Source organism: Macaca mulatta, chromosome 4 (assembly GCF_049350105.2).
Source record: "Macaca mulatta isolate MMU2019108-1 chromosome 4, T2T-MMU8v2.0, whole genome shotgun sequence".
NCBI lineage: Eukaryota > Metazoa > Chordata > Mammalia > Primates > Cercopithecidae > Macaca > Macaca mulatta.
The window spans coordinates 110,375,632-110,393,160 of NC_133409.1; the positions used below are offsets into that span (position 1 = coordinate 110,375,632).

Here is a 17,529-nt window from a genome sequence, read left to right on the forward strand (position 1 = left end):
TACCCAGGATTACTGCCTCCAATCCACTGGGTTCTGTGGGCTGAACACAGAGAGAGGAGTTTCCGACCTACCTTTAGAAAGTAGGCCTGACCTAAATATTCCTAACTCAGGGACAGAGGATCAGAACAGAAAACACTCACCCTGTGACTTGTCCTTCTGGAACTGGCTAAGCTGGGCATATTTCACAGTTCCTTTCTCCTCTTAACAATCTGAAGAGTCGTTTCCCCTTTGGGGAGAAGTGAGTGAGAAGGCAGAGAGAGAGGGCAGAAAATACTTCTCCTAATACTGCCAAAATGAAGTCCATTTTGTGAGAGAAATAAAATGATAGAAGGAGAAAAGATTTCCTTCCACCACTTACAAATTTTGGGTCTGTTAACCCTTTGAAATTAACAGTCAAGTTATTGTTACCTAGGAGCAGAATCCTGCTTCCAAATTCATGAGGCAGGAACTGTGATACATCACTGTTCCATTAGCCTCCTGGGATCATGAGCAGGTAGTCTAGCTCTTATTTCCTAGAAGCCATATTATATCTTAAGCCAAAAATCACTGCTCTTTCTTATTTCCATACCGTGTTAGGCCCAGCAGGGGTATCCAGTAGAACTCACGAGAAGTTAAGCAATGAACCCAATACAGTGGACCTTTTTCCCTTGCCAAATATCTGGGGAAAAATTAAACAGCAAATATTAAATCTCTCTGCCCTTCTTTGTAAATTAAAGTCTGGGATATCAGAGTTCATAATTCTTAAGCAAAATTCCAAAAACATTGAAGGTTTTCATTTCTTTCCTTCCTAATTTTGTATTCTGCTTAGCTTTAGCCAGTGGGATCTCAATTGATTGTCTGGGTAGAGTTTGTTTTTGTTTTCCCCTTTAGTAAAAAAACCTGGACTCACCGGCATTTTCAAAGTTGTATTAAGATATCCTGAAGTCCCTAGAGTCTACTTTTTTCTGAAGAATCTAAAGAATTATTAGGACACATGCAATTATCAGAGTACAACTTCACACTCATAAATTTAAAAAATACAAGAGAGTCTCTAGCACTAAGATACATTTTTCTCAAGCAAAATGATATTCCTTGACCCTAGGACTCAGTATAAAGAAGGTCTATGTTACTCCTACCAGAGACTAAAGCAGAGATTTAGGGCATGTCTGAGGGAAGGAAGGTAGATAGAGAAAATCTTCAGCCATAGCAGGGTTCTGGTAAGCCTGCTCTTACCAGAGCCTGTTGTCATCAGCAGCTTAATAATTATGGGAAGTGGCAAGCTCGAGATTGGGTGGAGCCTCTCTGCAGGTATTGTCTTTGCCTCAGTGAGTGGCATTCAAAACATTCCTGTCTTTTTGTAAAGTCTAGGGATTTGCAGTGGTGACCTCTTCAGTGCCTAGGTCTCATTTTAGGTATTCAATTTTCCCATCTGAGTATTTAAACTTCTTTGGTCTTTTTCTTTTTTCGGGCCCTGTTGCCAGGCCTAGGAAGCCCATTGCTTTAGAGGGTTACCCTTCTGAAGCCTGTGTAATTTGAGGCCCAGAAGGGATCAGACCTTACTCTTCCTCAGAACTTAGCCTCCCCTCATGTTTGAACTTTCAATCTTTGAGTAACTTGTCTGACTCAAGGCAACAAAAATATTTCTTCTGCCACAACTTTTCTGTGTAGGAAGGCTCAGCTGAGTTGTTGCTTCAGCATTTTAGTCATTTTCTTCAAGTGCTCCCAGACATTTGTTTTTCTAATATTGCCTTCCATATTCTACATTATGTGGGCTCCCTCAATGAGAGATGTGAAATCAAAGAATTCTGAGTCTGCCAAGAGTATTCTTTTTTTTTTTTTTTTTTTTTTTTTTTGTGAGACGGAGTCTCGCTCTGTCGCCCAGGCTGGAGTGCAGTGGCGCGATCTCGGCTCACTGCAAGCTCCACCTCCTGGGTTTACGCCATTCTCCTGCCTCAGCCTCCTGAGTAGCTGGGACTACAGGCGCCCGCCACCGCGCCCGGCTAATTTTTTGTATTTTTAGTAGAGATGGGGTTTCACCGTGGTCTCGATCTCCTGACTTTGTGATCCGCCCGCCTCGGCCTCCCAAAGTGCTGGGATTACAGGCGTGAGCCACCGCGCCCGGCCGAGTATTCTTTGTTAAACCTAAATCTTATCTGTTTTCATCTTCTTGAGTCGGATAATCTTCATTAAAGGGCCTTTTTCCATTACACCACACCCACATTTGAACTTATCTAGTATTGTCCTGCCTAAATTCCCTTTTCTTTGTCTCATCTTTCCTTCAAACACCACATCCCAACATTTCTTGAGTACGTTCACTCAGGCCCCAGTAATATTGGCGATTCCAGTGGACGTGGTGTCTCATGCCTGTAATCCCAGCACTTTGGGAGACCGAGGCAGGCAGATCATTTGAGGTCAGGAGTTTGAGACCAGCCTAACCAACACAATGAAACCCCATCTCTACTAAAAATACAAAACTTAGCCGGGCGTGGTGGCAGGTACCTATAATCCCAGGTACTCGGGAGGCTGAGGCACAAGAATCGCTTGAACCTGGGAGGCCTCGGCGGTTGCAGTGAGCCGAGATTGCGCCACTGCACTCCAGCCTGGGCGAGAGAGCGAGACTCTTTCTCAAAAAAAAAAAAAAAAAAGTAAATAAATAATAAATAAATAAACATTGGCAATTCCATCTACAACAGCTGAGACACTGAAACTCACCAAATAATGCTTCAGATATCTTACCCTGATCTTCCCAGTTTTCGATTCTTAAATCTATTCGTATTTTATATAACCACTTTGAATAGATGTTGCAATCTTTAAGGGAAGGGCCCCCACTTGAGCTCACAAAAGACTATCAGTCCATTTACAGTGTTCTCCTCAATCCCTTCCTGGATCCTAATGCTTTCTTTGTGAGGAAAGTCACACTGCCCTGTCCTGTGGGCTCTCCTGTCTCTGTCGTCTCTGGGCACGCGTTCAGATTCAACAATGTCTGAAATAACTTCCATTTTAATATCCCTATTTTTAGAAGTACTTAGATCCATTTCCGCTTTGTGTAAATCTAGTTTGGTCTTTAAGACCTCATATTTGCTTTTAAGTAGATTTCTCTTTTCCTCAATTCCTTAATACTTCTCCAGTTAGCCCTTTGCAGGTAACAGAGCTAAAAATACTTCCTGAATCATGCCTTTTTGTCTAAAACATACTGAAATTTCTCCTCAAGTTATTGAACTTCTCCACTAACTTTATTCATTAGAATAAGACTTCCAGGTACTCTCTTTCCTTAGTAAATTTTTGGCATTTGGTGTTATGATTCTCTCATTCAATTTTCCTTCCACCTCGTCCAAGTAGAATCTACATTTCCAAAGTAATAGGTGCCCATTCTACTTTCACTAGTCATTTAATAAAACCCGTTCCTCTATACTGAGCCACAGCTTGGATCCTGAAACCAAAAGCCATGTACATATAGTATCTATGATTAATGAATCTACAGAATCTTCAGAGTCTCTGGACAAGCCACATAGAGCCAAGAAAATAGACTACCTCTGTTCTCTCTTAGGAGATTGATGTAGTTCCAAACAAAATAACAAGAAACAGCATCTGGTACAGCTGATCTTTTGCTACCTATGTTATTCTTACATCCAAAACTTAAAATTGACACCTAATACCTCACATACTAATGCTTTATAGCAGAAGAATTTATAGCCTCTACATTCTAAAGTCTGGATCTGCAGCTCTGCCTAAAAAACACACTACATACACCAATGCCTCAGTAACTTATGCATTACGAGATGAAAAGACTGCTTTGCTGATAATGTAATTACTGTTGTGGTCAAGCTGTGCTAGTGTTTGGTGAGGTGAACATTACCCACAAAGACTTCAGCCACCTACTCCAGTGGCTTAGTCCAGAACTGTAGCTATCGCAAACAACCAGTCTCAAAAGCCTACAAGGATAGATGTAAAAAGGCTAAGGTCTACCCTCTGCCTAGGGGGCCCCAGAACACTTGATATTTCCATGTGCTGTTTTTTTCTCCAGATGTCCGTGTAATGACTATCTCGTTACATTTCCCAGTCAAACATCCGATTAGTAATGCTCCCACCTTCCTCTCCAGAATTCCTTACATGGATTGAGAGATCCTGCAGAAGAGTTTGACCCTTCAGATCACAGTGTATCATTGTATGACAGGCAGAGTAAAAACTAAGAAACGAAAGGGCTGGGCTGCACATATCCAGTTCCCTATTCCAAATACAACTTTCAAATAAGTCACCCCTCCTTCCTTTGGGAGGAGTTCGGTAGGGCCTGAAGAAAGAGGGAAAATACTGATCTTCAAATACTTTCCAAAGGATGGGGAGTCCTATTTTATGATAAAGCAGCAAGGCTCAAAAAGGGGGGAAAGTTGCTTTTTCTACATTTCTGATGGTGATGATGTTTCAGCAATGCTTGACATGTTCTCTAAAATATGTTGAAAATCACATTTGTAGAAATTTGGAAAGTTCTTGGGGAGAATATTTTGTAATAGGGAATGGAGCTATTCTAATGGGAAAACCTCACGCATAGACTGTCTCTTTAAGACTACAAAAATTGACTGGGTGTGGTGGCTCACACCTGTAATCCCAGTACTTTGGGAGGCAGAGGTGGGTGGATCACCTGAGGTCAGGAGTTCAAGACCAGCCTGGCCAACATGGTAAAACCCTGTCTCTACTAAAAACACAAAAACTAGCTGGGTGTGGTGGTGGGCACCTGTAATTCCAGCTACTCAGGAGGCTGAGGCAGGAGAATTGCTTAAACCCAGGAGGCAGAGGTTGCAGTGAGCCAAGATTGCACCACTGTACTCCAGCCTGTGCAACAAGAGCGAAACTTCATCTCAAAAAAAAAAAAAAAAAAAAAGAAAAGAAAAGAAAAAAAAGACTACCAAAAATTATTGGAAGATATAAAAATACAATTAGCAATTCCTGATGATCTCAGATAATATCAGCCACCCATTAACATGGGCTTCTCCACCAGTCTCTATCTGGGCACTGACTCCTAAACAAGGGAAGTGGAGATCTGGGAAAAAGATAATGCGAGCAGTCTCTCTTTTATTTTGGGCCCCAGAAATGACTCACTCACAATGAACACATCATGCAATTATAGAGAGAACTTAATCCTCCTTATAACTGAAGGGTAAACAGAAAACTAAAGGGGAATAGCTCTAATGCTGAGACCCTGTGGAGTTACCCCATGGGGTTTCCGGAAGTTGGTTGTGAGATTGAGAACTGATTTTAAATATGTCTGTTTCAACTAGAACAATTGGTTCTCAATTGGGGTGGTGGTGGATTTTTCCCTCCAGGGAACATTTGTCAGTGTCAGGATAGTTTAGTCGTCACACAGGAGGTGGTGCTTACTGGCATCTAGTGGACAGAGGCCAGGGATGCTGCTAAACATCCTCCAGCTCACAGCACCCTGAAATAAAGATTTATCTGGCCTCAGCAGTGCCAAAGTTGTGGAACACTGAACTAGAATTCAAAGGGAAGAATAGGATAGTGAGTAGCATAGGGAAATATCAAGATTGTCAGATTTGGTCCAATTTAACAAACACTTACTGAACATCAACTTTGTACCAGGGCCTGTACTCAGCACCAGAGTCTAAAAAGGTGGTCAAGGCATGATCTCTTTAAAATCATATAACCTGGCCAGGCCGGGTGTGGTGGCTCGTGCCTATAATCCCAGCACTTTGGGAGGCCAAGGCAGACAGATCACCTGAGGTCAGGAGTTAGAGACCAGCCTGGCCAACCTGATGAAAACTCATCTCTACTAAAAATACAAAAATTAGCTGGGCATGGTGACGTGCCCTGTAATTCCAGCTACTCAGGAGGCTGAGGCAGGAGAATCGCTTGAACCCAGGAGGTGGAGGTTGCAATGAGCTGAGGTCAAGGTCATGCCACTGCACTCCATCCTGGGCAACAGAGTGAGACTTGTCTCAAATAAATAAATAAATAAATAAACAATAAAAATATCTTATAACCTGACCAGAGAAAGAGGCACAAAGACTTCTTTTTTATTTTGTATTTATTTATTTATTTTTTTGAGACAGAGTCTTGCTCTGTTGCCCCTGCTGGAGTGCAGTGGCACAATCTCCGCTCACTGCAAGCTCCGCCTCCCGGGTTCACGACATTCTCCTGCCTCAGCCTCCCAAGTAGCTGGGACTTCAGGTGCCTGCCACTATGCCCGGCTAATTTTTTGTATTTTTAGTAGAGACGGGGTTTCACCGTGTTAGCTAGGATGGTCTCGCTCTTGATCTCCTGAACTTGTGATCTGCCCACCTCGGCCTCCCAAAGTGCTGGGATTACAGCCTGAGCCGCCGCGCCTGGCCCAAAACCCAGTAATAATATTTATGGGTTGTTGTTGTTGTTGTTGTTGTTGTTTTGCCTTTTTTTGGTTTTGTTTTGTTTTGGTTTTGGTTTTTGAGATGGAGTCTTGCTTTGTTGCCCTGGCTGGAGTGCAGTGGTGTGATCTTGGCTTATTACAACCTCCGCCTCCTGGGTTCAAGTGATTTTTCTGCCTCAGCCTCCCAAGTAGCTGGGATTACAGGCATCTGCCACCACGTCCGGCTAATTTTTGTATTTTTAGTAGAGACAGGGTTTCACCATGTTGGTCAGGCTGGTCTCGAACTCCTAACCTCAAGCAGTCCACCCGCCTCAGCCCCCCAAAGTGCTGGGATTACAGGCATGAGCCACTGTGCCTGGCCCCTGTAATAATATTTGGTAAGAACTCTTTTAGAGATATGTACTGTCTACAAGTTCTGAAATTCTCCCTATATTTAGCATCTCTTGAAAAACAGAGGACTTTGGATCCTACATATACTTTTCCTAGAAATGCAGATAGCTGCAAGCTTTAAAAACAGATTGTGATGAAAATTACTTTCCAGGGGAGAAGCCTGGTGCATGTACATGCTGAGATCTTAATTTTTCTATTAGGAAGGGTGTTATCCTCTTTCTGAGTATAGAGCTTTGTGCTATCTCATAAAACCCTGAAAGAGTTGTTCTCCTGCAAGTTTAGGAACCCAAATGACCAATAAACAAATGAAAAAGTATTTGAACTTTATCAGGTAAGTGAGCATTAAAATCACAATGAGCGAACACCACACACCCATCAAAATGGTTAAAAGGTTTTTGTTGTTGTTATTTTTTGAGATAGAGTCTCCATCTATTGCCCAGGCTGGAGTGCAGTGGTGAGATCTTGGCTCACTGCAACTTCTGCCTCTAGGGATCAAGCGATTCTCTTGCCTCAGCCTCCTGAGTAGCTGGGATTACAGGCATGTGCCACCACATCAAACTAATTTTTGTATTTTTAGTAGAGATGGGGTTTCACCATGTTGGTCAGGCTGGTCTCGAACTCCTGACCTCGTGATCTGCCTGCTTCAGCCTCCCCGAGTGCTGGGATTACAGGCATGAGCCACCACGTCTGGCTAAAAGTTTTAAAAATACTACATGTTGACAAGGATGTAGAACAATCAAAACTCCTAAACATTGGTTGTAGGAGCATAAATGGGTACAGCTTCTTTGGAAAATTGCTTGGCATATCCTATGACCCATATTTGGTCATATCCTATGACCTATATTTCACTCATAGGTATATCTAATAAAGCTACATATACACATATCCTATGACCCATATTTCACTCATGGGTATACACCTGACACATATGCTATATGTTCACTAAAGGACATGAATTAGAGTATTCAGAACAGCATTATTTGTAATAGACCCAAGTTGGAAACTACCCAAATGGTCATCAACAGTAGAATGGATAAAATTGTGGTATATCCCACCGCCCTTAAAAGGGAAAAAAGTTTAGGAACCATATATATGTTTACAAGAAAGCCAGAAAGCCAGAAGTTGCTGCAACATTATTATGGTTGGTTTATACAGCCAACTGGCATAAAGAAACTGATACAACGGGGGAAATAGTAGTGAATACCAGACTCACTGTTCTCGCTTTCAGGTAATAAGTCACTAGACCCATGTCAACAAATTGTTTAGAGTCCTATGCAAATGCAATAAAATATTAAGCTCTTTCCCATGTTTGCTTATTCAGCTGGACAGACTTGAGGAAAAACAGAAAGAAACCTACCGGCGCATGCTAGAGCAGCTGTTGCTGGCCGAAAAGTGTCACAGGCGCACCGTGTACGAGTTAGAGAACGAGAAGCATAAACACACTGACTACATGAACAAGAGCGACGACTTCACCAACCTGCTGGAGCAGGAGCGGGAGAGGTAATGCGTACACACACCACCGGTCACATCTGGATGCCCATAGCCCTTTCATGTCTGCCCCTCCCTTCAGGGATCAGTCTTTCAGCCAGGGGTACTGTGGACAGGTGCCCAGCGTCGAATGCCGATTTCTGAATGGGTGGTAACCATAGAGAATGATACTGAATTTTACCTGAGATTGTTACATGAATGGTTTGGGGGTTGCATATAGGTAGGGCATCACATTCCCACAAGGATGTTAAAAGCCATGAAACCGTAAAGCTGGAAAGAAACTCAAGGACTTTATATTTACACTTGATCAATGAAGCACCTACATTTGAAAAGTCTTTCTACAAATTGCTTTCTATTTGAACTAATCTAGTTTTTCTTTTTGGGGTGGGAATCAGCTTTTCAGGAAGTCAAATTATTAAACTTAACAATTATAAATGAATCCTATTCATTTTTAATACCAGTGTAGAAAATGTTACTATTTGGCTGTGTATAAATCACTTAATGACTAGAACTACCTGCTGAACTTTCTAAGGGCTGCATAACTTTGAAAACTTGGGGTAAAAAAATAAACCAAAGCAACTAAAAACTGACACATTTAGCCTTGATGTTTATTCTTGTAGGTATTTATTTAGTCTTCTAAGACCAAGGATTGCCACAACTGAAGCAGAGACCCCAAATTTTAAAATGTTGTAATTCACTCTTCTATACCATCTGTTTTCTTTTCCCAGTATCTTTTAAATTATTATCTCCCTTCTCTTCCCTAGGCTGAATGCTCGTGTCTGTGAATTCCACAGACTTTGAAACCAATGATATTGAATCCCCATGCTTTGAGTTACCAAGCATGTCTGCTTTTGTGTTTAGAGCTTGCAAATTGAGAACCACTAGGGAACAGCTTTACCTACCCCAAATGTATTATCTATTTAGTTACAAAAAAGAGATCTAGTTTTCCCAGATTAGTGTATATATGAGAAGAAGCGACCACAATTAGACAGTAAATAAAAGCATAAAATAGAACAGGTTTGGGTTAAACATTTTTTTTTAATTATTGGTAATGTTTATTTATTATTGGATTTGGTACATCCCTTGCAGAAGGAGAAATGGAAAAGTGAACAATGGCTAAATTGTTGTGTACTGTATCCCAGACTTATGTTTGTCTTAAGTTCCTGTTAAGCTCAGGTTAACTAGCTTCATGTTTGAACATATAGACTAACTGATTTGACATCTTGGAGTAACCAGTGAAAATAAATCCCACCTCCTCAATGTCTGAGAACTTTCCAACCTCAAGCTATAGATATTGCAAACATGGTTCTAAGGAGAGTATAAATTACATATACAGTCATGTGTTAATGAAGGGGATGCATTCTGAGAAATCCATCATTAGGTGATTTCATCATTGTGTGAACATCATAGAGTACGCTTTCACAAACTTGGATGTATAGCCAACTGCACACCTAGGCTATATGGCACAGCCTGTTACTCTTAGGCTACAAACCTGTACAGCATGTTACTCTACTGCATTCTGCAGGCAACTATAACACAATCGTAAGTATTTGTGTATCTAAACATATCAAAGGTAAGGTAAAAATGTGGTATTATAATCTTATGGGATACAAGGGGGGAAATGGCCGTGAATACCAGACTCACTGTTCTCCCTTTAAGGTAGTAAGTCACTAGACCCATGTCAACAAATTATTTAGAGCCCTATGCAATTGAAATAAAATATTAAGTGTATAATTAATATTAATGGTAATGAATATAAAAGTACTCTGTGGTGGCTGCGCGTGGTGGTTTGCACCTGTAATCCCAGCACTTTGGCAGGCCAAGGCAGACAGATCACCTGGGGTCAGGAGTTCGAGACCAGCCTGGCCAACATGGTGAAACCTGTCTCTACTAAAAATACAAAAATTAGCCGGGTGTGGTGGTGCACACCTGTAATCCCAGCTACTCAGCCTGATGCAGAATTGCTTGAACCCGGGAGGCAGAGGTTGCAGTGAGCCGAGATCGTGTCATTGCACTCCAGCCTGGGCAACAAGAGCGAAACTCTGTCCCCCCCCGCCAAAAAAAAAGTGCTCTGTGAACTATCATGCTCTCTTGTGCTGCCTCAGGCACACTACCATCATATATGCAGTCCCTTGTTGACAGAAGTGTTGTTATGTGGCTCAAGTCTCTATCTACAACAGTCATCTGGTTAGGTGTTCTGTGTTGGAATGTGGTCAGATAAAAAAGTAGCAACTTGATATAGACTTTTCAGAATATCGAAAATCAAATAATTCTAAGAGCACCTGTGCAAATTATTTTTCATTACCTCGTAAATTACTTGATTTAGAACCAGATATCTGTCTTTTCTTCAGCTTCCCACCTAAGCTAAATGCCTGAGGTAGTATAAGGTCAGTTACCGAGTCATTGGTTTGATAAAAGTGTGTAGATGGAGTGACCATACTTGTTTTTTGTTTTCCTAATTTTTGTGTTCTGTGAGAGTAATTGAAATAATACATGCCAGAGAGCATGATCATTCACAGAGTAATTTTATATTCAGTATCCACTAAGCCTATGCAGGATGTGTTTATTTAATACCTTCATGTTGGTTAACTCTAGATTAACAATTTTAATCCCCATCCTCTTGTAGAAATTGTTTAATTTTATTAAAACAATTACAGGCCGGGCGCGGTGGCTCAAGCCTGTAATCCCAGCACTTTGGGAGGCCGAGACGGGTGGATCACGAGGTCAGGAGATGGAGACCATCCTGGCTAACACGGTGAAACCCCGTCTCTACTAAAAAATACAAAAAACTAGCCGGGCGATGTGGCGGACGCCTGTAGTCCCAGCTACTCGGGAGGCCGAGGCAGGAGAATGGCGTGAACCCGGGAGGCAGAGCTTGCAGTGAGCTGAGATCCGGCCACTGCACTCCAGCCTGGGCGACAGAGCAAGACTCCGTCTCAAAAAAAAAAAAAAAAAAAAAAAAACCAATTACAATAGCCTCTCCTGAGCAAAGTGCTATGTAGAAAGTTTTAAAAGTTAAAAAAAAAAAAAAAAAAAAACTTAAAAAAAATTACCCTGACATGCTTTTGACACTTTTATCAGCACCACTGGGATATGTCACCAAACTTTCACGTTTTAGATAAGAATTCACTAAGAGACCTTGACTGTCACTTAATTTTCACACCACTTTATGTTTTAAAATACTTTTTCATGGAATCAGTTATACTTGAGTGCTTAAATCTTTTTTTTTTTTTTTCTGTCAACGTTTTATCTTAGCTCAACACTCTGACTGACCACTAGTGCACACGCCGTGGGCACTCTCTGACAGGCACTTTATTCTAAATTAAACATCCCTAGTAGGACCTGATTGATAACTTAAGTTGGCATCTCTGAATTTCTCTGCGTTCTGAGGCGTCCACCGTGACTTGCTTGCCAAGTTCCCGGGGCAGCGAAGTCTGGGATTTTTCAAAGGTCAAGCCTGGGATTCCTGCTACCCTTTGGAAACTGCCCCGCTAAATCTGCTTTGGGTTAAATCCTCTTTTTGAAGTAAGCAGTCATAATTAGATCTACTTATGAGAGCTGGCAGGAGGCTGACCCCGAGACTTTCTTTCCCGCGGGCCAAGTTGCCGGGGAGCCCCTCCCCAGCGCGTACCACGGACCACGGACCTCGCTCGGCCGGGTCGCCGCATCCCTGGGGCTCTGCCAGAGAGCCTCTCCAGGAGGCTCCCGCCGAGGCGCAACGCGCCCACAGCACCTGCAGGGGAAGCTGGACTGCAGCTAATAAGGAAACGGCATTTCTGAGAACAAGTGGGAGTCCTCGTCTCCTGTAGACTGTTCCAAGTCCTTTATTTGCTTTTTGTTTTGCACTCCCTTCCCCTTTTCCCGAAAAGTCCCTGTGAGCAAAAAGCAGAGCCAAGAAATTTGCATCGGAAACACTTCCCTTTGTTTCTACAGTGAACATGAGTAAGGGAAGAAAGTGAAGTTTGAGATAAGCCTGAGTGGTTTTCTCCTAATAATCACTCACTCAGCTTCTCCCGCCGGTGGTGAGACTCTGCAGGCTGCCTCCATCCCAGGCGGCTTATTGATTTGGTGGTGGAGGGGTGAGGTTGGGGGCGGGGCAGAGCAGAGACTCTCCGGGCACCAGAACCTTTTCAGCTCCATTCTCCACATTTGTCCTGCTCTGTAAGGGTTTCTCACCTCTTCCAGAAAAATGGTTAAAGATAACAAAAAGGAACCCAGGCTCACAAGATCAGTAGTAGCTGTTGATAAGCCATCCAGATTCAGATGTTTGATGAAGCCAGGAGTCTGAGGCCCTGAATATTGCAAAAGATTTTGAGATCAGCCCTTTCAAATCCCTCATTGAGGCACTGAGGCCTAGAACAATTATGTAACTAAACCAAGATCACACAGTGCAGGCCACCACTCTAGCACTTGTGGGCAAGTGGATGCTTTGTGCAAAAAGTTTCATTTTTGTGTGTAAGTTCCCCACCCCCACCCTCTTATATCCAAACTGTGACACAAAATTTTAAAAGGCAGAATGACTGTTATCGTGAAGATATAAGCACAGAGATATTAGGACCAGGGTGTCTCTAGAGTCAAGATAGAAGCTTTGGCACAGTGGTCTCTTGGAAGGAGCAGCCTGGGACTTGTTTTGAAGTTGAGTTTGAATAGCACACACAGTGTTTTACTTAGCTTACATTCTATTTGGGGTAGTTATCATGGAAGGTTAATGAGGTTTATGGGGGCGCTTAATAAAGCCCTCCTCCAAATTAACTCCCTTGTTTTGCCACTGACCTAGACCCTATACGTGTGAAAACTATACAAATTATTTTTCACTTTTCAGGAATTGTTTAATTCATCTTATATAAAAATTGCACAAATTAAGTACCTAAAATGGGCAATATATTGTTCTGGGCTTCCTTTATTCTAAGTCAACAAACTGTGATCATAATTTGTTGCCATCATTTACTGCATATTTGTTTTTACAAATTAAAATTAGAGTCCCAAATTAAAAAGAGAAAACACCATTTTAAAATGTTTTGGCTTAATTAGCACTGTTAATAAAGACAAAATATTTTTTATTGTATTAATTCAGGCTGCGTAAAGAAAGCCCCCTTGTCTAAATGCTATATTTGGTTTGGTCCATATTTCAAGTCAACTTGACTTTTAAAGGCATAATTCTGAGCACATGAGATCACCTTCAGAGTCTGTACTTTATTCTCTGCCTGAACTGTAAGACTTGTGATTTTAATCTTAAGCTTCACTAGGGCTGCTCCAAGAATGTCAAAATAGAGAGAACACAGTTACATTAAAAAGTGGTCTGGGACTTAAAGAAATATTTGAGGGAAATATATGTGTGTGTGTGTGTGTGTGTGTATAAATGATATGGAGGAGTGCTGTCTAGATCTATCACTGTAGATACAGATTTTAAAACTTTTGGATTTTATAGGCTCAGCTGGAACTACATAAATAATTACATCATCATATAATATTGCAGCAAGCCTTCCAAGTGTAAGTTAAGTTTTTTAAAGTACAAATCAGCATCTCAAGAGAAATCCCTTAACCTGTGAAGGAGAGTAAGAGCAGGGGCTTGAATGGAAGGGAAGCTTTCAAGCCCCATTTTGGTATTCTTCCTTTAAGTCAATGTGAACAGGGGTTTGGTCATGTATCTGGTGGATGATGGGACAGTCTGCACTCTTATACTTTCCTATGTGGGGGAATGACCAGTCAAAATCAACTGTTTTTGAAAACTTGCTCTAGTGGACTGGGATCTTTGGAAATATTCTTGATCCACTTTATAGAAAAAGATTCATGTCTGGTTCCCTGGAACATTATTCTTAAGTTTCTTAGGTTTAGTGGCCATATCTTAAAAGCATGTTAACAAAATGGACTTTTCTCACTGGTAGCTCAGAGAATCTAAATAAAGCACTCTGTAGAAAAAGGTTGCTTATGCTTTGTAAATGCTCAAGTCTTAACAAGCAGAAAGTAATCCATATGTGTAACATAACAGCAGAAAACAACTGAGCCTTCTTCTTTGTGATTAGCACTCTGCTAGAAGCCATTCAAAAGCAAAGTTAACTTTTATTGACCCCCGGATAAGCTAGACACATGTACCAACTTGTTTAATCCTTACAAAACTATAAGATGTGTAATTATTAGCCCCTTTTAGCAGATGAGGAAGCAGAGAAGTTAAATTCCTTCCCCCAAGGACACTTGCCAATAATTAATTGGCAGAATCAGGGTTTGAATTGAGTTTTTTTCAGTAAGAAAAAAATAACTTTTCCCACTCCTAACTTCTTACCTTCTGATAAAAGTGAAAGCCTTATTTCTTCAATGCACACAGGGAGAAAGGTGACTTGGAAAGTTGACCAGTGACTTGAACTGCATACCTATTCTGTTGCCTGTTTAGGATTCAAATTCACAGACCTTCTCTTGGTCATAAGACATACCGCCTAATATCAGTATCCCACCGATGAAGGAAATTGTTGGGAATAGACAGTTTTCAAGAAAGAAGAGGAATTAGAATTCAGAGGCCCAATGACCCAGCTGGAGTATGTTCTATAGTTTCTGAAATAATGCAGAATCAAACTCCACCTTCCATTTCCTCTTACCCTTAAAATATGCAAATCCCACTTTCTACTGGAAAAATGTAATTAAAGTAAAGGAGGCTGAGGTGACGAGGTGTTACCCCAGGGCATAGCTAGAGTGTCTGTTTTGGGTGATAAGGTGGGTGCGAGGTGGTATAAAGAAAGTGAAGATACATCTTACTTGAAGGGACCGGGAAAGTAACTTAAAAAGGTAGCTTCCCAGGGTTGGAAAGTTTGGGGTTAGAAGAGTCACTTCTTTTAAAAGACCCAGGATAGTAACATACCTACTATCAGTGCTGTGGAACTAGTAGCATGTTGCTGATCTACCAGGCACACCCCTGGATTAAATATGAAGGAGCCCATTAAAAATGCTTTTGAGGTTCATTTCACCAGATTCCACCTATACAAAGATGCTGGGTCTTGGATGGATGTGAGCTTTTTCCCAAGCTTCATAGCACTGTCATTCTCAAAGTTAATGAGCTAACAGCCTCTGATTAAAGACTCTTTAAAGTCTTAGTATTATAATGTTAACAAGGATGCCTACGAAAATGGGTTATCTGACTCACAGAAATTTCTAATTAATCAAGGTTATGTCATGAATTAATTTACTTTTACTGCTATAGAAGATATTTCTCAAATACATTTTACTTTCTTTTAAAAAATTTAAAATATACCACAAAATCCAATTAAGTCATATTTGATGATTCAGGATCTTATAGTGCTACTACCTGGATGACTCTGTACCTTATAAACTCAGAGCCTATTAGATTATATTTAAATCTAAATGTCAGTTCTGATCACGTTTTACTACAGATAAAAATGGTGAGGATTTTTTCTAGATTTTAGGGCTTAACTTGGTTTAACTGAGAATTTTAGTTAATTAGATTCAATATATTTAGGCTTTTATAACCACCACCACCACCACGATCATAGCAATAGAACTTGGACCAGAAAGAACCCTAATGACATTGTGGAGTGACATTGCTGTCTGGTGTAAATATCCAGGGTTCCTCATCTTGCACCAAGTGGTTTAAGGACACGGACACATGTGAGTGGGTTAAGGAGTGGAAAGTTTAATAGGCAGAAGAAAGGAGAGAGGAGAGCAGCTGTCTCTCTCTTGTGAGAGAGAGGTGCCCAAAAAGGAAAAGATGGCTGACCACAGCAGATTTTATAGGCAGGCTTCAGGAGGCAGTGTCTGATTTACATAGGGCTCACAGATTGGTTTGACCAGGTGTGACGTTTACACACCCTAATCTTATTATGCAAATGTTTTTCCACTTGGCCAGCACCAGCTTGTCTGCTCCTTACTGTACATGAGGCTGGCAAAAAGATGACACTGCCATTTTGAACAGGCCTAGTCACAGGTAGTATATTCCTATGGGCACAACTGGGGACATTCACCTGTGCGAGCTTCCAGCTTGCTTGTTTATGTCTGCAGCTCGATTTTATGGGCTGCTCTTGGTTAGAAAAAAAAAAGCTGGGGGCTGTTTTTCATTAAAAAGAAAACCTTACCAAGGACTTCCGTACTCTCACTATCTGCCTAAGTAATTTCTTTGTAACTCCTATGTCAATTGTACAAAAGGATGAGATAATAATCAAAGAAAACTCACTACAAGAAAAAAAGTGTTGAAAGGGAGGGCTTGAGCGAAAATGGGCAAGAAATGTACTTTACTGTAAATGATTTCAACAAGCTATGTAAGAATGCCTTAGTCCTGGTGTTTGATATGCGTTATTTTAGAAAAGTCCTAAGAAAAGCAACAGTGGAGGACAGTATTTGGCATTTAAATATGAGAAATAGTGGGAACCCAGTAAGGGTAGATGTTCGTGTTAGCAGACTTTCTCTAGCTCTGAACCAGTCATTGAGAGAGTTTATCTTTTTAAATACATTTTTAAATTTTTTTATGTTTTAGAGTTGGTGTCTTGCTCTTTTGCTCAGGCTGCATTGCAGTGGTGTGATCAAAGCTCACTGCAACGTCCAGACAGTTGATCTCTTTCAAAAAGTTTTCAGGATATCACCAGATAGTCCCTGAAACTCTTAAGTTCCTGATTTGCTGAAAAGGCCTCTACTGAGAGAAATGGAGGCAGCTCCTTTCACATTGCTGTCATTCTTTTTGTCATGTGGCCCTGTAAATTCTGGTCACAACCAGTTAGAGAAGTTGACAACTGTCCTGGACAAAGGTCACAGAGGTCTCCAATGCAAGTGCCTCCAGAGCCAGCTGACCCAACTCTTCAGCATACATGGCATGAGTGGTTGAAACTGCTAAGAGACCATTCTCTGATTACTAGAGAAAGGTAAAGTTTCGCTCAGACTAATTGACCCCATTTTAGTTTGTAGACCCAGTGTTGTCAATTCTTAAGTTTCAGAAAATGATAGAACTCTAATTTTAGTAAGATATTCCAGTTTTTCAATGTTGACTCAAATTGATAAAATAATGTGTGGTGAACAAAGCCGTCTCCTGGCCACTTTGTCTTTAAAGTGGCTGGTTTACAACCTTTGATGGCCTAGGCATTAGAGAGACTAAGGTGGATGAGGTGGCAGGGCATGTGCTGTCTGATGGTGGTCAGTTAATCCATTGAGACCCTCATGAGGCATACAAAACAGAAAGAAGAAAGGACAACAGTAGCCTAGAAAACCACCAGAAACCAAACAACAAACAAACAGAAAACCATTCCAGAACATAGAAATTCTCAGAGTGAAGAAAGCCACATCATATCTGGGGTTACAATGGATGCCTATTTCTGAAGGGATGA

General features: G+C 41.2%; 1 protein-coding gene across 9 annotated transcripts in view; it reads left to right on the forward strand.

Annotated features, from left to right (window-relative positions):
* Nucleotides 1–17,529, forward strand: part of FILIP1 (filamin A interacting protein 1) — a 199,184-nt gene that overhangs the window by 129,811 nt on the left and 51,844 nt on the right. For all 9 annotated transcript variants that reach the window (XM_077999744.1, XM_015136795.3, XM_077999748.1 and 6 more), the window contains exon 4: nt 8,046–8,224. In XM_077999744.1, coding sequence (XP_077855870.1) covers nt 8,046–8,224 — 179 coding nt within the window. The remainder of the gene's footprint in view (nt 1–8,045; nt 8,225–17,529) is intronic.